Source organism: Zonotrichia leucophrys, unplaced genomic scaffold (assembly GCF_028769735.1).
Source record: "Zonotrichia leucophrys gambelii isolate GWCS_2022_RI unplaced genomic scaffold, RI_Zleu_2.0 Scaffold_780_23080, whole genome shotgun sequence".
Taxonomy (NCBI): Eukaryota; Metazoa; Chordata; class Aves; order Passeriformes; family Passerellidae; genus Zonotrichia; species Zonotrichia leucophrys.
The window spans coordinates 100-23,080 of NW_026992985.1; the positions used below are offsets into that span (position 1 = coordinate 100).

Here is a 22,981-nt window from a genome sequence, read left to right on the forward strand (position 1 = left end):
TGATTTTTTGGGGATTTTTTTCTGATTTTTTGGGGGATTTTTTTCTGATTTTTTTCTGATTTTTTTCTGATTTTTTGGGGATTTTTTTCTCATTTTTTTGGGATTTTTTTCTGATTTTTTGGGGATTTTTTCTGATTTTTTGGAGATTTTTTTCTGGTTTTTTTCTGATTTTTTGGGGATTTTTTTCTGATTTTTGGGGATTTTTTAAAATTTTTTTCCATTTTTTTCTGATTTTTTTCTGTTTTTTTTTCATTTTTTTTTCTGGTTTTTTTTTAATTTCTTTTTTTTGAGATTGTTTTCTGATTTTTGGAGATTTTTTTTTTTTAAATTTTTTTCTGATTTTTAAAAAATTAATATCAGTATAGTTTCCTGATTTTGGGGGGGATTTTTTCTGATTTCTCATCAATATTTTTGGAATTTTTTTTTGTTATTTTTGAGGGATTTTTTTCCCGATTTTTAAAATTTTTTTTTTAATCATTATAATTATTTTGAGTTGTTTTCTTTTGTTAAATTTTTTATGTCATTTTTGTGATTTTTTTTTTCCCCCCCTGATTTTTTGGATGTTTTTTTTCCCCCTGACCATTGGGGGATTTTTTGGGAATTTTTTTTTTTTGTTTTTAAATTTTTTCTTGCTAATTTCTGATCTCTTCATTAATTTTTTTTCGACATTTTTTGTTATTTTTGAGGGATTTTCTTCCTGATTTTTTAAATTTTTTTGGGGGGGGCATTTTTTTTTTTTTTTTTTCCTTTTGTTAAATTTTTTTTTTTGTCATTTTTGGGATTTCTTTTTTTTTTTCCCCTGATTTTTTGGGTTTTTTTTTTTTTTTTTTTCCTGACTTTGGGTGATTTTTCAGGAATTATTTTTCTGTTATTTTTTTTTAATTTTTTCCTGTTAATTCCTGATTTCTTCATTAATTTTTAATTAATTAATTCCCTTTTCAGCTATCACTGGCCGAGTCGCTGGGGCTGCCGGGCCGGGATCTGGCCGTGATCCACGTCAGCCTGGGCACCACCTACAGAGACCTGGGACAGCATTCCCGGGCCCTGGAGCACTTCCAGAGGGAGCTGGAGCTCAGGAAAGGGGAGCCCCTGGAGGTGGGAGAGCGCCTAAATCCCCTAAGCCCCAATTCCCATCCTAAATCCCCAAAATTCCCTGTAAAAATCCCAAAATTCCCAGTAAAATCCCAATTCCTGCTCCTAAATCCCCCAAATCCTGGGACCTGGGGTCCATTCCGGGCTCTGGAGAGCACTTCCAGAGGGAAAGCTGGTCACTCTAGCAAAGGGAGCCCTCGAGGTGGGTCAGAGCCCTTAAATCCCAAGCCCAAAATTTCTGATCAAAATCCCCAAAATTCCCAGTAAAAACCCCATATTTCCATGCTCCTAAATCCCTGGGACCTGGGTCAGCATTCCGGGCCCTGAGCCACTTCCAGAGGAGATGATAGCTGAGGAAAGGGGAGCCCTGGAGGTGGGACAGACGCTACCCTAAATCCCCTCAAGCCCAATTCCCATCCTAAATCCTCAAAATCCAGTAAAATCACCCCAAATTCCGCTTAAATCCCCAAATCCTGGACCTGGGTCAGCAATTCCCGGCCTAGAGCACTTCCAGGGGAGCTGGAGCTAGGAAGGGAAGCCCATGGAGGTGGGAGAGCGCCCAAATCCCCTACAGCCCCAATTCCCATCCTAAATCCCAAATTCCAGTAAGAATCCCCAAATTCCTGTCACATTCCCGGGCCCTGCAGCGCTTCCAGGGGCTAGGAGCTCAGGAAAGGGGAAGCCACTGGAGGTGGAGAGTGCCCTAAATCCCCTAAGCCCAATTCCTGCTCCTAAATCCCCAAAATTCCCATCTAAATCCCCAAAATTCCCAGTAAAATCCCAAGTCCTGCTCCTTCAAACCGCCAAATCCTGGGACCCTGGGGCGAAACCCAGGCCCTGGGCGACTTCCAGAGGGAGCTGGAGCTGAGGAAAGGGGAGCCCTGGAGGTGGGAGAGCGCCTAAATCCCCTAAGCCCTGACCCTAAATCCCCTAAACCCCATTCCATCCAAATCCCAAAATTCCCGGTGAAAATCCCAAATTCCTGCCTCCTAATTCCCTGGGACCTGAGGGCAGCATTCCCGGCTATGGAGCACTTCCAGAAGGAGTGCGAGAAATGCGAATGCATCTGGGAGGGGAGAGCTCCTAAATCCCCTAAGCCCCAATTCCCGATCCTAATCCCCAAAAATTCCCAGTGAAAATCCCCAAATTCCTTCACATTCCCGCCGCAGCCACGGCCCTAAACCAGGATCCTAAATCCCTAAGCCAAATTCCCGATCCTAAATCCCTGAAATTGTGATTTAAATCACCATCATTCCTGCTCCTAAATCCCCAAATTCCTGAAAAAAAAATCCCAAGAAGTGCTCCTAAATCCCCTAAATTCTGATCCTAAATCCCCTAAATCTGATCCTAAATCCCCTAATCCCAATCCCCGATCCTAAATGCTACAAATCTCTGAATTCTGATCCTAAATCCCCAAATCCCTGATCCTGAATTTCCAAATTCCGCTCCTAAACCCAAACCCAAATTCCTGGATCCTAAATCAAAAATTCCAGTCCTAAATCCCAAAGTCTCAAATTCCTGATCCTAAACCACTAAGCCCCAAATTCTGATCATAAATTCACCAAATCCCCAAATTCCTGCTCCCAAATTCCCAATAAAAAATCCCAAGGAGAGCTCCTAAATCCCCTAAAACCTGATCTTAAATCCCAAATTCCAGCTCCTAATCCCAACTCTCAAATTCCTGACTCTAAATCCCCTAAGCCCAATTCCTATCCTAAATCCCCAAAATTCCCAGTAAAAATCCCCAAATTCCTGTCACATTCCCAGCCCTGCAGCCATGTCCCTAACCGGGTCCTAAATCCCTAGCCCAAATCCATGATCCTGAATCCCCTAATCCCAATTCCCGATCCTAAACCCCAAATTGTGATCCTAAAATCCCCAAATTCCTGCTCCCAAATCCCCAAATTCCAAAAAAAATTCCAAGGAAGTGCTCCTAAATCCCTAAATTAGTGATCCTAAATCCCCTAAATCCTGATCCTAAATCCCCTAAATCCTGATCCTAAATCCCCTAATCCCAAATCCCCGATCCTAAATGCACAAATTTCTGAATTCCTGATCCAAATCCCCAAATCCCTGATCCTGAATTTACCAATTCCCGCCTCCCAAAACCCAAATTCCGGATCCTAAATCAAAAATTCCAGCTCCTAAATCCCCAACTCTCAAATTCCTGATCCTAAATCCCCTAAGCCCCAAATTCCCATCCTAAATCCCCAAATTCCCCATAAAATTCAAATTCCTGTCACATTCCGGGCCCTCGCAGCCATGGTCCCTAAACCATGGTCCTAAATCCCCTAAGCCCAAATTTCCGATCCTAAATCACCTAAATTCCCTAAATTGTGATCCTAAATCCCCAAATTCCCAATAAAAAATCCGAAGGGAGTGCTCCTAAATCCCCTAAATCCTGATCCTAAATCCCCTAAATCCCAAATCCCCGATCCTAAATGCACAAATCTCTGAATTCCTGATCCTAAATCCCCAAATCCCTGATGCTGAATTTCCAAATTCCTGCTCCTAAACCCCCTAAACCCAAATTCCTGATCCTAAATCAAAAATTCCAGCTCCTAAATCCCCAACTCTCAAATTCCTGATCCTAAATCCCCTAAGCCCCAAAATCCCAAATTCCTGATCCCAAATCCCCAAATTCCTGATCCCAAATCCCCAATAAAAAACCCCAAGGGAGAGCTCCTAAACCCCCTAAACCCTGATCCTAAATCCCCAAATTCCAGCTCCTAAATCCCCAACTCTCAAGTTCCTGATCCTAAATCCCCTAAGCCCCAATTCCCATCCTAAATCCCCAAATTCCCCGTAAAAATCCCCAAATTCCTGTCACATTCCCGGCCCTGCAGCCATGGTCCCTAAACCAGGGTCCTAAATCCCCTAAGCCCAAATTCCCGATCCTAAATCCCCTAAATTGTGATCCTAAATCCCCAAATTCCCGATCCTAAATCCCCAAATTCCTGCTCCCAAATTCCTGAAAAAAAAAATCCGAAGGGAGTGCTCCTAAATCCCCTAAACCCTGATCCTAAATCCCCTAAATCCTGATCCTAAATCCCTAAATCCTGATTCTAAATCCCCTAATCCCAAATCCCCAATCCTAAATCCACAAATCTCTGAGTTCCTGATCCTAAATCCCCAAATCCCTGATCCTGAATTTCCAAATTCCCGCTCCTAAATCCCCTAAACCCAAATTCCGGATCCCAAATCAAAAATTCCAGCTCCTAAATCCCAAAGTCTCAAATTCCTGATCCTAAATCCCCTAAGCCCTGACCCTAAATCCCCTAAACCCCAAATTCCTGATCCTAAATCCCAAATCCCCAAATTCCTGATCCCAAATTCCCAATAAAAAGCCCCAAGGGAGAGCTCCTAAACCCCCTAAACCCTGATCCTAAATCCCCAGATTCCAGCTCCTAAATCCCCAACTCTCAAATTCCTGACCCTAAATCCCCTAAACCCTGATCCTAAATCCCCGAATCCGCACATTCCCAAATTCCTGCTCCTAAATCCCCTAAATCCCCTAAACCCTGATCCTAAATCCCTAAGCCCAAAGTTCTGGATCCTAAATGCCCAAATCCCTGATCCTAAATCCCAAATCCAAAATTCCTGCTCCTAAATCCCTAATTTCCAAATCCCTGATCCTAAATCCCCTAAACCCTGATCCTAAATCCCCTGAGCCCTGATGCTAAATCCCTGAATCCTCACATTCCCAAATTCCTGCTCCTAAATCCCCTAAATCCCCTAAGCCCTGCTCCTAAATCCCCTAAGCCCAAGTTCCGGATCCTAAATGCCCAAATCCCTGATCCTAAATCCCAAATCCTGAATTACTGATCCCAAATCCCCTAATTCCCAAATCCCTGATCCTAAATCCCTAAACCCTGATCCTAAATCCCCTGAGCCCTGATGCTAAATCCTGAATCCTCACATTCCCAAATTCCTGCTCCTAAATCCCCTAATCCCCTAAACCCTGATCCTAAATCCCCTAAACCCTGCTCCTAAATCCCAAGTACCTGATCCTAAATCCCCTAAACCCCAAAGTTCTGGATCCTAAATCCCGAAATCCTGATCCTAAACCCCAAATCCAGAATTCCTGATCCTAAATCCCCTAATTCCCAAATCCCTGATCCTAAATCCCTAATCCCTGCTCCTAAATCCCCTAAACCCTGATCCTAAATCCCCTAAACCCCAAGTTCCGGATCCTAAATGCCCAAATCCCTGCTCCTAAATCCCCTAATCTCCTAAACCCTGCTCCTAAATCCCCAAGTACCTGATCCTAAATCCCCTAAGCCCCAAAGTTCCGGATCCTAAATGCCCAAATCCCTGATCCTAAATCCCAAATCCAAAATTCCTGCTCCTAAATCCCCTAATTTCCAAATCCCTGATCCTAAATCCCCTAAACCCTGATCCTAAATCCCCTGAGCCCTGATGCTAAATCCCTGAATCCTCACATTCCCAAATTCCTGCTCCTAAATCCCCTAAATCCCCTAAGCCCTGATCCTAAATCTCCTAAGCCCCAAAGTTCTGGATCCTAAATCCCCTAAACCCTGATCCTAAATCCCCTAAGCCCCAAGTTCCGGATCCTAAATGCCCAAATCCCTGATCCTAAATCCCAAAGGTCCCAAATCCCTGATCCTAAATCCCCTAAACCCTGATCCTAAATCCCTGAATCCGCACATTCCCAAATTCCTGCTCCTAAATCCCCTAATCCCCTAAACCCTGCTCCTAAATCCCCTAAACCCTGCTCCTAAATCCCTAAGCCCCAAAGTTCTGGATCCTAAATCCCCAAACCCCTGTTCCTAAATCCCAAATCCAAAATTTCTGATCCTAAATCCCCTAATCCCACATCCATGATCCTAAATCCCCTCATCCCAAATTCCCGATCCTAAATCCCCTAATCCCTGTTCCTAAATCCCCTGATCCCAAATCCCTGACCCTAAATCCACAAATCTCTCAATTCCTGATCCTAAACCCCCCAAATTCCGGCTCCTAAATCCCTTAAGCCCAAATTCCTGATCCTAAGTCTCTGAATTCCTGACCCTAAATCCCCTAAACGCCAAAATCCCAAATTCCTGATCCCAAATTCCCAATAAAAAAACCCAAGGGAGCGCTCCTAAATCCCCTAAGCCCTGACCCTAAATCCCCTAAACCCAAATTCCTGACCCTAAATCCCCTAAGCCATGGTCCTAAATCCCCTAAGCCCCAAAATCCCAAATTCCTGATCCAAAATTCCCAATAAAAAAATGCCAAGGGAATGATCCTAAATCCCCTAATCCTCAAATCCCAAATCCCTGCTCCTAAATCCCCTAATCCTAAACTCCTGATCCCCAAATTCCTGATCCTAAATCCCTAATCTCAAATTCCTGATCCTAAATCCCTTAAACCCAAATTCCCGATCATAAATTTCTGAATTCCTGATCCTAAATCCCCCAAATTCCCGCTCTCAAATTCCCAATAAAAAATCCCAAGGAAGTGCTCCTAAATCCCCTAAAACTTAATCCTAAATCCCCAAATTCCTGCTCCTTAATCCCCAAATCCACGATCCTAAATCCCCTAATCCCAAATCCCCGACCCTAAATCCCCAAATCCCAAATTCCTGCTCCTAAATCCACTAAGCCCTGCTCCTAAAGCCAAAATCCATGATCCTAAATCCCCTAATCCCAAATCAATGATCCTCAATCCCCAAATTCCTGCTCCTAAATCCCCTAAGACCAAATTCCTGATCCTAAATCCCTAATCCCTTATCCTAGAGCCCCAAATCCCTGATCATAAATCCCCTAATCCCAAATTCTCGTTCCTAAATCCCCTAATGGTGATGTTCCTAAATCCCCTAATCCCAAATTTCCGTTCCTAAATCCCCTAATGGTGACGTTCCTAAATCCCCTAATCCCTGTGTTGTTCCTAAATCCCCTAATCCCAATATTGTTCTCAGGAGTGCCAGGTGCTGTCCCTGGAGGATTTAGGATCCCCCCCATCCCAATGTTCCTAAATCCCACATGTTTAAGGCTCCTAAATCCCCTAATTCCCCATGTTTAAGGTTCCTAAATCCCCTAATCCCCCATGTTTAGGGTTCCTAAATCCCCTAATCCCCTTTGCCAATGTTCCTAAATCCCCTAATCCCATTGCAGGAGTGCCGCACGTGGCTGAACGTGGCTCTCAGCCGAGAGGATTTAGGATCCCCCCCATCCCAATGTTCCTAAATCCCCCATGTTTAAGGTTCCTAAATCCCCTAATCCCATTCCCAAGGTTCCTAAATCCCCTAATCCCATATGTTTAGGGTTCCTAAATCCCCTGATCCCATTCCCAATGTTCCTAAATCCCCTAATCCCCCATGTTTAAGGTTCCTAAATCCCCTAATCCCCCATGTTTAAGGTTCCTAAATCCCCTAATCCCATATGTTTAGGGTTCCTAAATCCCCTAATCCCATTTGCCAATGTTCCTAAATCCCCTAATCCCACATGTTTAAGGTTCCTAAATCCCCTAATCCCATTCCCAATGTTCCTAAATCCCCTAATCCCCCATTCCCAATGTTCCTAAATCCCCTAATCCCATATGTTTAGGGTTCCTAAATCCCCCAATCCCATTCCCAATGTTCCTAAATCCCCCAATCCCATTCCTAATGTTCCTAAATCCCCTAATCCCCCATGTTTAAGGTTCCTAAATCCCCTAATCTCATTCCCAATGTTCCTAAATCCCCTAACCCCTTACAGGAGTGCCGGACGTGGCTGAACGTGGCTGTCAGCCGAGAGGATTTAGGATCAGCCCTTTCCCAATGTTCCTAAATCCCCTAATCCCATTCCCAATGTTCCTAAATCCCCCAATCCCATTCCAGGAGTGCCGTACCTGGCTGAACGTGGCTCTCAGCCGAGAGGATTTAGGATCCCTCCCATTTCCCAATGTTCCTAAATCCCCTAATCCCCCATGTTTTAGGGTTCCTAAATCCCCTAATCCCATTCCCAATGTTCCTAAATCCCCTAATCCCATTCCCAATGTTCCTAAATCCCCCAATCCCATATGTTTAAGGTTCCTAAATCCCCCAATCCCATTCCCAATGTTCCTAAATCCCCTAATCCCATTACAGGAGTGCCGCACGTGGCTGAACGTGGCTCTCAGCCGAGAGGATTTAGGATCCCCCCCCATCCCAATGTTCCTAAACCCCCTAATCCCATTCCCAATGTTCCTAAATCCCCCAATCCCATCACAGGAGTGCCGTACCTGGCTGAACGTGGCTCTCAGCCGAGAGGATTTAGGATCCCCCCCATCCCAATGTTCCTAAATCCCCTAGTCCCATTTCCCAATGTTCCTAAATCCCCTAATCCCCCATGTTTAAGGTTCCTAAATCCTCTAGTCTCACATTCTCAGGGTTCCTAAATCCCCCAATCCCATTCCCAAGGTTCCTAAACCCCCTAACCCCACTGTTATCCATCGCAGGAGTGCCGCACGTGGCTGAACGTGGCTCTCAGCCGAGAGGATTTAGGCGCCCCGCTGCTGTCCCAATGTTCCTAAATCCCCCATGTTTAAGGTTCCTAAATCCCCTAATCCCACATGTTTAGGGTTCCTAAATCCCCTAATCCCATTCCCAATGTTCCTAAATCCCCTAATCCCCCATGTTTAAGGTTCCTAAATCCCCTAATCCCATTCCCAATGTTCCTAAATCCCCTAATCCCCCATGTTTAAGGTTCCTAAATCCCCTAATCACGTTCCTAAATCCTTAAATCCCATTCCCAAGGTTCCTAAATCCCCTAATCCCTTACAGGAGTGCCGCACGTGGCTGAACGTGGCTCTCAGCCGAGAGGATTTAGGATCCCCCCCATCCCAAACCCCAAATCCCCCATGTTTAAGGTTCCTAAATCCCCTAATCTCATTCCCAATGTTCCTAAATCCCCAAATCCCCCATGTTTAAGGTTCCTAAATCCCCCAATCCCATTCCAGGAGTGCCGCACGTGGCTGAACGTGGCTCTCAGCCGAGAGGATTTAGGATCCCCCCCCATCCCAAACCCCAAATCCCCGAATCCTGATGTTCCTAAATCCCCCAATCCCATTCCCAATGTTCCTAAATCCCCTAACCCCATATGTTTAGGGTTCCTAAATCCCCTAATCCCATATGTTTAGGGTTCCTAAATCCCCTAATCCCATTCCCAATGTTCCTAAATCCCCTAATCCCACATTCCCAATGTTCCTAAACCCCCCAATCCCATTACAGGAGTGCCGCACGTGGCTGAACGTGGCTCTCAGCCGAGAGGATTTAGGATCAGCCCTGTCCCAAACCCCAAATCCCCCATGTTTAAGGTTCCTAAATCCCCAAATCCCGTTCCCAAGGTTCCTAAACCTCCTAATCTCATTCCCAATGTTCCTAAATCCCCTAATCCCACATGTTTAGGGTTCCTAAATCCCCTAATCCCATTCCCAGGAGTGCCGCACGTGGCTGAACGTGGCTCTCAGCCGAGAGGATTTAGGCGCCCCCATCCCAATGTTCCTAAATCCCCTAATCCCACATGTTTAGGGTTCCTAAATCCCCCAATCCCATTCCCAATGTTCCTAAATCCCCTAATCCCATTCCCAATGTTCCTAAATCCCCTAATCCCACATGTTTAAGGTTCCTAAATCCCCTAATCCCATTTCCCAATGTTCCTAAATCCCCCAATCCCATTTCCCAATGTTCCTAAACCCCCCAATCCCATTCCCAGCAGTGCCGCACGTGGCTGAACGTGGCTCTCAGCCCAGAGGATTTAGGATCCCCCCATCCCAATGTTCCTAAATCCCCCAATCCCATATGTTTAGGGTTCCTAAATCCCCTAATCCCAATTGCCAATGTTCCTAAATCCCCTAATTCATTCCCAAGTTCCTAAATCCCCTAATCCCACTTGCCAATGTTCCTAAATCCCCTAATATCATTCCCAATGTTCCTAAATCCCCCAATCCCATAGTTTAAGGTTCCTAAATCCCCTAATCCCATTCCCAAGGTTCCTAAATCCCCTAATCCCATGTTTAAGGTTCCTAAATCCCTAATCCATTCCAATGTTCCTAAATCCCCAATCCCATTGCAGGAGTGCCGTACGTGGCTGAACGTGGCTCTCAGCCGAGAGGATTTAGGGCCCCCCCATCCCAATGTTCCTAAACCCCTATCCCATTCCAAGGTTCCTAATCCCTAATCCCCATGTTTAAGGTTCCTAAATCCCCAATCCCATTTCCCAATGTTCCTAAATCCCCCAATCCCATTCCAGGAGTGCTGTACGTGGCTGAACGTGCTCTCAGCCGAGAGGATTTAGGATCCCCCCCATCCCAATGTTCCTAAATCCCCCATGTCTAAGGTTCCTAAACCCCTAACCCCATTCCAGTTCCTAAATCCCAATCCCTTCCCAATGTTCCTAAATCCCCTAATCCCATATGTTTACGGTTCCTAAATCCCTAATCCCATTCCAATGTTCCTAACCCCTAATCTCTCCCAATTTCCAACCCTAATCCCATTCCCAAGGTTCCTAAATCCCCTAATCCACTTTAGGTTCCTAATCCCTAATCCCAAAGTTTAGAGTTCCTAAATCCCCTAATCCCATTTCCCAATGTTCCTAAATCCCCAATCCCATGTTTAGGGTTCCTAAATCCCTAACCCATTCCCAATGTTCCTAAATCCCTAATCCCAATGTTTAAGGTTCCTAAATCCGCTAATCCATGTTTAGTTCCTAAATCCCCAATCCCATTTCCCAATGTTCCTGAATCCCCATCCCCCATGTTAGGTTCCTAAATCCCCTAATCCATTCCCAATGTTCCTAAATCCCCTAATCCACAATGTTTAGGGTTCCTAATCCCCCAATCCCTTCCTAATGTTCCTAAATCCCCTATCCCATTCCCAAGGTTCCTAAATCCCCAATCTCCAGGTAGGTTCCTAAATCCCCCAATCCATTCCAGAGTGCCGCACGTGGCTGAACGTGCTCTCAGCCGAGAGGATTTAGGATCTCCATCCCAAGTTCCTAAATCCCCCAATCCCATCACAGGAGTGCCGCACGTGGCTGAACGTGGCTCTCAGCCGAGAGGATTTAGGCGCCCCCCATCCCAATGTTCTAAATCCCAATCCCATATGTTTAAGTTCCTAAATCCCCTAATCCATTCCCAATGTTCCTAAATCCCCAATCCATTGCAGGAGTGCCGCACGTGGCTGAACGTGGCTCTCAGCCAAAGGATTTAGGATCCCTCTCATTTCCAAGGTTCCTAAATCCCCTAATCCCATGTTATCCATTCCAGGAGTGCCGTACGTGGCTGAACGTGGCTCTCAGCTGAGAGGATTTAGGCGCCCCCCATCCCAAACTCCAAATCCCCTAATCCTGATGTTCCTAATCCCTGATCCCATTCCAATGTTCCTAAATCCCCTGATCCCATTCCCAATGTTCCTAAATCCCCCAATCCCATTGCAGGAGTGCCGGACGTGGCTGAACGTGGCTCTCAGCCGAGAGGATTTAGGCGCCCCCATCCCAAACCCCAAATCCCATTCCCAATGTTCCTAAATCCCCTAATCCCACTGTTATCCATCACAGGAGTGCCGCACGTGGCTGAACGTGGCTCTCAGCCGAGAGGATTTAGGATCCCCCCCATTTCCCAATGTTCCTAAATCCCCTAATCCCAATGTTATCCATTCCAGGAGTGCCGCACGTGGCTGAACGTGGCTCTCAGCCGAGAGGATTTAGGATCCCTCCCATTCCCAAGGTTCCTAAATCCCCCAATCCCATTGCAGGAGTGCCGGACGTGGCTGAACGTGGCTCTGAGCCGAGAGGATTTAGGCGCCTCCCCGTCCCAGGTTGTCCCCGCCCTGCAGAGCGCCCTGGGCTGTGCCCGCGCCGCCGGCGACCAACGGCTGCAGGTGGGGTTTAGGAGCTTTATGGGAATTTTTAGGGGGAATTTTTGGGATTTTGGGGTTTGGGGACTTTTTTTAGGAATTTTGGGATTTTTTTGGAATTTTTTGGGATTTTTTAGGGTGTTTTGGGTTTTAATGGATGTTCTTGGAGTATTTTTGGGTTTTTAAGGCAATTTTTTAGTTTTTTAGGACTTTTTTATTTTTTGGGATTTTTAGGATATTTTTGGGTTGTTTTGGATTTTTTTGGGGCTTTTTTGTTAGGGTTTTTTGGGCAAATTTTGAGATTTTTAATGGATTTTTTGGGGTTGGTTTTGGATTTTTTTGGCTTTTTTTGGGGTTTTTTTAGGCTCATTTTGGGATTTTTAATGGATATTTTTGGGGTTGGTTTTGGAATTTTTTTGGAGGAATTTTTTGGGGTTTTTTTAGGGCAAATTTTGGGATTTTTAATGGATTTTTTGGGTTTTTTTAGGACGATTATTCTGGGATTTTTTAGGGATATTTTTTTAGGGTTTTCAGGGCTATTTTTGGGGCTTTTTTTTTGGTTTTTTTAGGGCTAATTTTGGATTTTTAATGGATATTTTTGGGTTGTTTTTGGGTTTTTTAAGGCAATTTTTGGGTTTTATGGGACTTTTTTCTGGTTTTTCTGGACTTTTTTAGGATATTTTTGGGGTTGGTTTAGATTTTTTTGGGCTTTTTTTTGGGTTTTTTAATGGAAATTTTTGGGATTTTTAATGGAATTTTTTGGGATTTTTGTGGGTTTTTTAGGGCAAATTTTGGGATTTTTAATGGATATTTTTGGGGTGTTTGGGTTTTGAAGGGACATTTCAGGCTATTTTTGGGGATATTTTTAGGCTTATTTTGGTAATTTTTTGGGACTTTTTCCCCAAAATTCCAATTTCAGGCCATTTCTGGGGTTTTGAGAGCATTTTTGGGGTTTTTAAAGGAAATTTTCAGGCTCTCTTTTGGGCTTTTTCAGGATATTTTTAGGAATATTTTGGGGCTTTTTTGTGGTTTTTTTGGGCACATTTTTAAGGTTTTTTTGGGGTACTTTTGGTTTTTTAGGATCTCTTTTTTGGTCTCTTTTTTGGATTTTTAGGGTTTATTTTTGGGGCTTTTTAAGGATATTTTTAAGGGTAATTTTTTGATTTTTTTCCCCTCAAAATTCCACTATTTCCAGCGGCGTGTGTCTGCATTTTTTGGGGTATATTTTGGGGTTTTTTTGGGTTTATTTTTAATATTTTGGGATGTTTTTTTGGGCTATTTTGGGGCTTTTTTGGGGTTTTTGCTATTTTTGGGGCTATTTTTGGGCCTATATTTGGAATCTTAAGAATATTTTTGGAAATTTTTGGGGCAGTTTTTGGGATTTTTAGGACTATTTTTCTGTCCATTTTTGGGGATATTTCAGGGCTATTTTGGGGTTGTTTTTTCAGATTTTTCAGGGTTAATTTTGGCATTTTTGGGGTTTTTTCCATTTCCAGCGCAGGTGCTGCAGTTTTGGGGTTTTTGGGTTTTTTTGGGGCTATTTTTGGGGATATTTTTGGGATTTTTAGGGCTCTTTTTGGGTTTTTTGGGGCATATTTTTGGACCTTTTTAAGGAATATTTTTTGGAAATTTTTTGGGGTAATTTTCGGAATTTTAGGACTATTTTTCTTGTTCTATTTTTTGGGATATTTCAGGGCTATTTTGGGGTGATTTTTTCAGATTTTTCAGGGTTAATTTTGGCATTTTTGGGGTTTTTTAGGGCAGTTTTTTGGGGTTTTTTAGGGCAGTTTTTGGGATATTTTTAAAGGCTATTTTTGCAATATTTCAGGGCTATTTTGGGGTGATTTTTTCCGATTTTTTTTGGGTTAATTTAGTCATTTTTGGATGTTTTTCCCCGTTTCCAGCGCCAGGTGCTGCAGTTTTTGGGGATATTTTTGGGCTTTTTTTGGGTTTTTTTGGGGATATTTTTGTGGGAGTTTTTTTGTTTTTTAGGACTATTTTTCTGCCTATTTTTGGGGTTACTTTTTCAGATTTTTTGGGTTAATTTTGGCATTTTTGGGGTTTTTTCCCCCCAAAATTCCCCATTTTCCAGTGCCAGGTGCTGCAGTTTTTGGGGATATTTTTGGGTTTTTTGGGGGAATTTTTTGAGGGAGTTTTTGAGTTTCTTAGGACTATTTTTCTGTCTATTTTTGGGATTGTTTTTTCAGAATTTTTGGGGTTAATTTTGGCATTTTTGGGGTTTTTTCCCCATTTTCCAGCGGCAGGTGCTGCAGTTTCTGGGGATATTTTGGGGTTTTTTTGGGATATTTTTGGGGCTATATTTGGACTTTTTAAAGAATATTTTTGGAAATTTTTGGAGGAATTTTTGGGTTTTTTAGGATTATTTTTCTGCCTATTTTTGGGGTTATTTTTTCTGATTTTTCAGGGTTCATTTTGGTATTTTTGGGTGTTTTTCCCCATTTTCCAGCGCCGGGTGCTGCAGTTTTTGGGGATATTTTGGGGATATTTTTGGGGATATTTTTTGGAGCTCTTTTCCTGTTTTTTGGGAATATTTTGGGGTCTTTTAGGCATTTTTCAGGCTGTTTTTGGGGTTTTTTGGCCATTTTGGGGCTTTTTTTGGCTGTTTTTAAGGGTTAATTTTGAGGCTATTTTGGAGATATTTTGGGGGCTTTTAGGGCAATTTTTGGAGCTTCTTTTGGGGTTTTTTTAGGGATATTTTGGGTTGTTTTTTGGGATATTTCAGGGCTATTTTGGGGTGATTTTTTGGGGTTAATTTTCTCATTTTTGGTTGTTTTTCCCCATCCCCAGCGCCGGGTGCTGCGGCGGCTCCGGGCTCTGCAGCTCCGGGCCGGGGACCCCGAGGGGGCTCTGGGGACCCTCCGGGAGCTCGGGGGGGACCCCGGGGAGGAGGAGGAGGAGGAGGAAGAAGAGGAGGAGGAGGAGGAAGAGGAGGAGGAAGAATCGGATTTGGAGCTGTCTGAGAGCGGTGAGAGGGAAATTTGGGGGATTTTGGGGCATTTAAAGTGGATTTTTGGGCATTTAAATGGGATTTTTTGGGGATTTTTGGGGCATTTAAAGGGGATTTTTGGGGGATTTAAAGGGGATTTTTTGGGGATTTTTGGGGCATTTAAAGGGGATTTTTTGGGGATTTAAAGGGGATTTTTTTGGGGCATTTAAAGGGGATTTTGGGGGAATTTTTTGGGGATTTTTTTGGGATTTTAAGGGGATTTTAAAGGGATTTTTTTGGGGCATTTAAAGGGGATTTTGGGGGGGTTTTGGGGCAATTTGGGGGATTTAAAGGGGAATTTGGGGGGATTTTTTGGGGATTTAAAGGGGATTTTTTGGGGCATTTAAAGGGGATTTTGGGGCATTTAAAGGGGATTTTTTGGGGATTTTTGGGGCATTTAAACAGGATTTTTTGGGGATTTAAAGATGATTTTTTTGGGGCATTTAAAGGGGATTTTTTGGGGATTTTTTTGGGGATTTAAAGGGGTTTTTTTGGGGATTTAAAGGGGGTTTTTGGGGCATTTAAAGGGGATTTTGGGGATTTTTGGGGCATTTAAAGGGGATTTTGGGGCATTTAAAGGGGATTTTTTGGGGATTTTTGGGGCATTTAAAGGGGATTTTTTGGGGATTTAAAGGGGATTTTGGGGATTTAAAGGGGATTTTTTTGGGGATTTAAAGGGGTTTTTGGGGATTTAAATGGGATTTTTTGGGGTTTAAAGGTATTTTTGGTGGATTTAAATGGGATTTTTTGGGGATTTAATGTGGATTTTTGGGCGATTTAAAGTGGATTTTTGGGGCATTTAAAGGGGATTTAAAGGGGATTTTTTTGGGATTTAAAGTGGATTTTTGGGGCATTTAAAGGGGATTTTTTGGGGCATTTAAAGGGGATTTTTTTGGGGCATTTAAAGGGGATTTTTTGGGGATTTAAAGGGGATTTTTTGGGAAATTTAAAGGGGATTTTTTGGGGCATTTAAAGGGGATTTTTGGGGCATTTAAAGGGGATTTTGGGGAGATTTTTTGGGGATTTCAAGGGGAATTTTGGGAATTTTTGGGGGTTTTGTGGATTTTTAGGGGGAATTTTGGAGGATTTCAAGGGGATTTTTGGGGGCATTTAAAGGGGATTTTGGGGAGATTTAAAGGGGATTTTTTGGGGCATTTAAAGGTGATTTTGGGGGGATTTTAATGGGATTTTTTTGGGGCATTTTAAAGGGGATTTTGGGGGGATTTTTAGGGGATTTAAAGGGGATTTTTGTGGGGCATTTAAATGGGATTTTTGGGAGATTTAAAGGAGATTTTTTGGGGACTTAAAGGGGAATTTTGGGGCATTTAAAGGGGATTTTTTTGGTGCATTTAAAGAGGATTTAAAGGGGATTTTTTGGGGCATTTAAAGGGGATTTTGGGGGATTTTGGGGGGATTTGGGGTTTAAGGGGAATTTGGGGAGACTTTTAGGGAGGTTCTTGGGGATTTCAAGAGAATTTTGGGGATTTGGGGATTTAAAGGGAATTTTCAGGGGGATTTGGGGAGGTTTTTGGGGAATTTGGGGGATTTTTGGGGAATTTTGGGGCAATTTGGGGGATTGAAAGGGGCTTTTGGGGGTTAAAAGGGATTTAAGGGGAATTTTGGGAATTTTCTGGGGGATTTGGGGAATTTTAGGGGGATTTTTGGTGGATTTAAAGGGGAATTTTGGGGCAATTTTGGGTTTGGGGATTTTTGGAATTTTAGGGGGGGATTTCAAGGGGATTTAGAAAAGTTTTGGGGATTTTGGGAGGAATTTTAAGGGGATTTTTGGGTGTATTTTTTGGGAATTTTGGGAGGTTTTGGGGGATTTAAGGAGGAATTTTGGGAGGTTTTGGGGGAATTTTTGGGATTTAAGTGAAATTTTGGGAATTTAAGGAGGTTTTGGGGGAATTTTTGGCATTTTGGGGGGGATTTTTAGGAGGATTTTTGGGATTTTGTGGGGAGATTTTGGGATTTAAGGGAATTTGGGGCATTTTGGGGCAATTTTGGGGTTTTTGCAGAGGATGAGGACGAGGAGCTCGAGGGTTACCCCAAAAGTGTCCCTGGGAGGCGCCAAAGAAACAAGGTGGGGACGCCCCAAAAATGCCCCAAATTCCCCATAAAAAAACAAAATTTCCTCCCAAAAATCCCCGCAAAAATCTCAAAATTCCACCCAAAATCCCCCATAAAAAATCACAAAATTCTCTCCTAAAAATCCCCCAAAATCCCCGTTAAAAACCCAAAATTCCCTCCCAAAAATCCCCGCAAAAATCTCAAAATCCCCCATAAAAATTCCCAAAAATCCCCATTAAAATTCCCAAAATTCCCCATAAAAATTCACAAAATTCCCTCCCAAAATTCCCCCCAAAATCCCCATTAACAACCCAAAATTCCCTCCCCAAAATCCCAAAATTCCCCCTAAAAATTCACAAAATTCCCTGACCAAAAATCCCACAAAATCCCCATTAAAAACCCAAAATTCCCTACCCAAAATCCCCACAAAAATCTCAAAATTCTCCAAAAAAAATCACAAAATTCCCTCCCAAAATTCCCCTTAAAATCCCCATTAAAAACCCAAAATTCCCTCCCCAAAATCCCACAAAAATCTCAAAATTCCCCATAAAAATTCACAAAATTCTCTCCCAGAATTCCCCTAAAATTCCCATTTAAAACCCAAAATTGCCCCCCAAAATCCCAAAATTTCCCATAAAAATTCACAAAATTCCCTCCCAAAATCCCATTAAAAACCCAAAATTCCCTCCCAAAATCTCTGCAAAAATCTCAAAATTTCCAATAAAAATTCCCAAAAATCCCCATAAAAATTCCCTAAATGCCCCCCAAAAATGCTCCAAAATCCCCATTAAAAACCAAAAATTCCCCCCAAAATCCCAAAAATTCCCCTATAAAAATTCCCAAAAATTCCCCCTAAAAATTCCCAAAATTCCCTCCCAAAATTCCCCCAAAAAATCCCTGCAAAAATCCCTAAATTCCCCATTAAAATTCACAAAATTCCCCCCAAAAAACCCCATTAAAATCTCAAAATTCCCCCTCCAAAAATCTTAAAATTCCCCATAAAAATTCACAAAATTCCCTCCCAAAATTCCCCCAAATCCCATTAAAAACCCAAAATTCCCTCCCCAAAATCCCCACAAAAATCTCAAAATTCCCCATTAAAATTCACAAAATTCCCCCCCAAAAATGCCCCAAAATTCCCCCCAAAATCCCCATTAAAAACCCAAAATTCCCTCCCAAAAATCCCGCAAAAATCCCAAAATTCCCCCCCCAAAATCCCAAAATTCCCCATAAAAATTCACAAAATTCCCTCCCAAAAATCCCCCAAAATTCCCATTAAAAACCCAAAATTCCCTCCCCAAAATCCCTGCAAAAATCACAAAATCCCCCATAAAAATTCACAAAATTCCCTCCCAAAATTCCCCCCAAAATCCCCATTAAAAACCCAAAATTCCCTTTCAAAAATCCCCATTAAAAACCCAAAATTCCCTATAAAAATTCACAAAATTCCCCATCAAAATTCACAAAATTCCCCCCAAAATCCCCATTAAAAACCCAAACTCCCTGCAAAAATCTCAAAATTCCCCATAAAAATTCACAAAATTCCCTCCCCAAAATCCCAAAAAATCCCCAATAAAAACCCAAAATTCCCCCTAAAAATTCACAAATTTCCCCATAAAAATTCACAAAATTCCCTCCCTAAAATGCCACAAAATCCCCATTAAAAACCCCAAAATTCCCCATAAAAATTCCCAAAATTCCCCATAAAAATTCACAAAATTCCCTCCCAAAATTCCCTCAAAATCCCCATTAAAAAACCAAAATTCTCTCTCCAAAATCCCTGCAAAAATCTCAAAATCCCCGCAAAAATGTCAAAATTCCCCCTCGAAAATCCCAAAATTCCCCATAAAAAAACCACAAAATTCCCCCAAAATCCCCATTAAAAACCCAAAATCCCCCATAAAAAATCACAAAATCCCCCCCAAAAATCCCACAAAATTCCCATTAAAAACCCAAAATTCTCTCCCCAAAATCCCTGCAAAAATTCCCAAAATTCCCCCCAAAATCCCCCATAAAAATTCACAAAATTCCCTCCCCAAATTCTCCCCAAAATCCCCATTAAAAACCCAAAATTCCCTTCCAAAAATCCCCTTAAAAATCCCAAAATTCCCCCCCAAAATCCCCCATAAAAATTCACAAAATTCTCACAAAATCCCCTCCCAAAATCCCCATTAAAAACCCAAAATTCCTTCCCGAAAATCCCCGCAAAAATCTCAAAATTCCCCTTGAAAATCCCAAAATTCCCCATAAAAAATCACAAAATTCCTTCCCAAAAATCCCCTAAAATTCCCATTAAAAACCCAAAATTCTTTCCCCAAAATCCCGCAAAAAATCTCAAAATTCCCCATAAAAATTCACAAAATTCCCTCCCAAAACTCCCACAAAATCCCCATTAAAAACCCAAAATCCCCCCCCAAAATCCCCGCAAAAATCTCAAAATTCCCCCCCCAAAATCCCAAAATTCCCCATAAAAATTCACAAAATTCCCTCCAAAAAATCCCAAAAAATCCCCAATAAAAACCCAAAGTTCCCCCTAAAAATTCACAAAATTCCCTCCCAGAATTCCCCCTAAAATTCCCATTAAAAACCCAAAATCCCCCCCAAAAATCCCCACAAAAATCCCAAAATTCCCCATAAAAATTCACAAAATTCTCACAAAATCCCCTCCCGAAATCCCCATTAAAATCACAAAATTCCTTCCCAAAAATCCCTGCAAAAATCTCAAAATTCCCCCCCAAAATCCCAAAATTCCCCATAAAAATTCACAAAATTCCCTCCCAAAAATCCCCATTAAAAACCCAAAATTCCCTTCCCAAAATCTCTGCAAAAATCTCAAAATTCCCAATAAAAATTCCCAAAATCCCCCAAAAAAATTCACAAAATTCCCTCCCAAAAATACCCCAAAATCCCCATTAAAAACCCAAAATTCCCCCCCAAAATCTCAAAATTCCCCATGAAAATTCACGAAATTCCCTCCCCAAAATCCCAAAAAATCCCCAATAAAAACCCAAAGTTCCCCCTAAAAATTCACAAATTTCCCCATAAAAATTCACAAAATTCCCTCCAAAAATCCCCTTAAAAATCCCAAAATTCCCCATAAAAATTCCCAAAATTCCCCCCAAAAATGTGAATGACAATCCAAAAAATTGGAGTTAAAAATCCCAAAAATTCAGGAAAAAATGGGGGAAAATCCTTAAAAATTTAGTAGAGAATGCAAAAAAAAAAAAAAAAGGAAGAAAATTGTAAAAAATGGGGAAAATCCCAAAAATGGGAGGAAATTCCCCAAAAATGGGGAGAAGTTTAAAAAAATTGGGGGGAAATCCCTAAAATTTGGGTTTGATCCTGAAAAATTGGGGGAAAGCTCCCAAAAATTGGAATAAAATCCAAATAATTTATGGAAAAATCCCTAAAAATTGTGGGATGATCCCAAAAGTTTAGATTAAACTGCAAGGAAAAAAAATAAAAATGAAAAAATGGAGTAAAATCCCAAAAATTCAGGGAAAAATAAAAATAAATTGGGGTAAAAATCCTTAAAAATTGGGGTAAAAAACCCCAAAAATTCAGGGAAAAATCTCCAAAAATTCAAATTTTGAAGCCTAAAATGCATCAGAATTCCCAAAATCTCTGGGATTTTTTGGGAGCCTCTTCCAGGTGGGAATTCCTGAATTTTCAGTCTTGATAATTCCAAAAATTTAGGGGAAAATTCCCCCAAAATTAGGAAAAAAAATCCCCAAAATTTGGACAAAAATCCCTTTAAAACTTGGAATAAAATCCCCAAAATTGGGGGGAAATAATAAAAAAAAAATTTGAGTGAAATCCCAAAAGTTCAGGGCAAAAATTCTCCAAGAATTGGGGAAAAAAAATCCCCAAAAATTCCCAAAAATTCAAATTTTGGAGTCTAAAATGCATCAGAATTCCCAAAATCTCTGGAATTTTTTGGGAGCCTCTCCCAGGTGGGAATTTCCAAATTTCCATCCGTGGTAAAATCCCAAAAATTCAGGGAAGGATCCCAAAAATTTGGTTTAGATTGGAAAATTTGGGGGGGAAATCTGGAAAAAATCCCCAAAAATTCAGGGAAAATTCTTGAAAATTTGAGAAAAAATCCAAAAATATAGGGGAGAAAAATTTAAAAAAAATGGAGAAAAATCTCCCCAAAATGGGGAAAAATTCAAAACAATGGGAGAAAAATGAAATTGGAGAAAAATCTCCCAAAAATTGAGGAATAGTTGTGAAAAATTGGAGGAAACCTCAAAAATTCAGGGGGAAAAATATAAAAAAAGTGGAATAAAATCCCAAAAGTTTGGGGCAAATCCCAAAAAATTTGAGAAAAAATTTCAAAAATTTAGGGAAAAAAAATCAATAACATTTGGTTTAGACCCCAAAAAATTGGGCAAAAATAAAAAAAATTTGGGAAAAATCCCAAAAGTTTGGGGGATAAATCTCCAAAAGTTGGGGGAAAAAATCCCAAAAAATTCAAATTTTGGAGCCTAAAATGCATCAGAATCCCCCAAAATCCCTGGAATTTTTTGGGTGCCTGTCCCAGGTGAGAATTCCTAAAATTCCGCCCTTGATAATTCCAAAAATTTAGGGGAAAATCCCCCCAAAATTAGGAAAAAAAATCTCCAAAATTTGGACGAAAATTCCCCCAAAATTAGGAAAAAAAAATCCCAACATTTGGACAAAAATCCCAAAAATCCTTTTAAAACTTGGAATAAAATCCCCAAAATTGGGGGGAAATAAAAAAAAAAATTGAGTGAAATCCCAAAAGTTCAGGGCAAAATTCTCCAAGAATTGGGGAAAAAAAATCCCAAAAATTTCCCAAAAATTCAAATTTTTGAGCCCAAAAAGCCTCAGTATCCCCCAAAATCTCTGGGATTTTTTGGGGAGCCTCTCCCGGGTTGGAATTCCTGAATTTTCAGTCTTGGTAATTCCAAAAATTCAGGGGAAAATTCCGCCAAAATTAGGAAAAAAAATCTCCAAAATTTGGACGAAAATTCCAAAAATCCCTAAAAATTGGAATAAAATCCCCAAAATTGGGGGGAAATAATAAAAAAAAATTTGAGTGAAACCCCAATATTTCAAGGCAAAATCTCCAAGAATTGGGGAAAAAAAATCCCAAAAATTTCCCAAAAATTCAAATTTTGGAGCCTAAAATGCCTCAGAATCCCCCAAAATCTCTGGGATTTTTTGGGGAGCCTCTCCCGGGTGGGAATTGCTGAATTTTTATCCTGGAAAATTGTGGAAAATTGGGGAATATCCCAAATTTCAGCAGTGGCAGCGCCGGAACGCGAAGGGCGAGACCGCCCTGCACCGCGCCTGCATCGACGGCGACGCCAGGAGGGTTCGCCAGTACCTGCAGCAGGTGAGGGCAAAAACCTCCCCAAAAATCCCAAATTTCACCCCAAAAATTCGGAAAATTTACCCCAAAATTCACCCCCGAAAACCCTAAAATTCTCCCCAAAAATCCCAAAATTCACCCCAAAAATTTGGAAAATTTACCCCAAAATTCACCCCCGAAAACCCTAAAATTCCCCCCAAAAATCCCAAAATTCACCCCAAAAATTCGGAAAATTTACCCCAAAATTCACCCCCGAAAACCCTAAAATTCTCCCCAAAAATCCCAAAATTCACCCCAAAAATCCCAAAATTCACCCCAAATTCACCCCCAAAAAATCCCCCAATTCCCCCAAAAAATGCACAAAAAATCTCTTAAAAATCCCCAAATTTTCCCCCAAAATTCCAAAGCAATCCCTTTAAAATTCCCCCCAAAAATTCCATTTAAAACTCCCTAAAATCTCCCAAATTCCCCCTCAAAAATTCCCAAATTTTCCCCCAAAATTCCAAACCAATCCCTTTAAAATTCTCCCAAAATTCCCTTTAAAAATCCCTAAAATCTCCCAAATTTCCCCTAAAAATTCCCAAAAAATCTCTTAAAAATCCCCAAATTTTCCCCCAAAATTCCAAACCAATCCCTTTAAAATTCTCCCCAAAAA

At 41.5% G+C, this 22,981-nt stretch overlaps 1 protein-coding gene across 1 annotated transcript; it reads left to right on the top strand.

Annotated features, from left to right (window-relative positions):
- Positions 1–942: 942 nt before the first annotated feature.
- LOC135441979 (tonsoku-like protein) lies at positions 943–22,350 on the top strand (the record flags this gene model as incomplete). The annotated part of the gene is made up of 5 exons (XM_064701527.1): positions 943–1,095; positions 11,810–11,935; positions 14,720–14,897; positions 16,937–17,001; positions 22,258–22,350. Coding segments are annotated over 5 exons (615 nt in total), but the record flags the coding sequence as incomplete, so codon positions are not given.
- Positions 22,351–22,981: the final 631 nt, after the last annotated feature.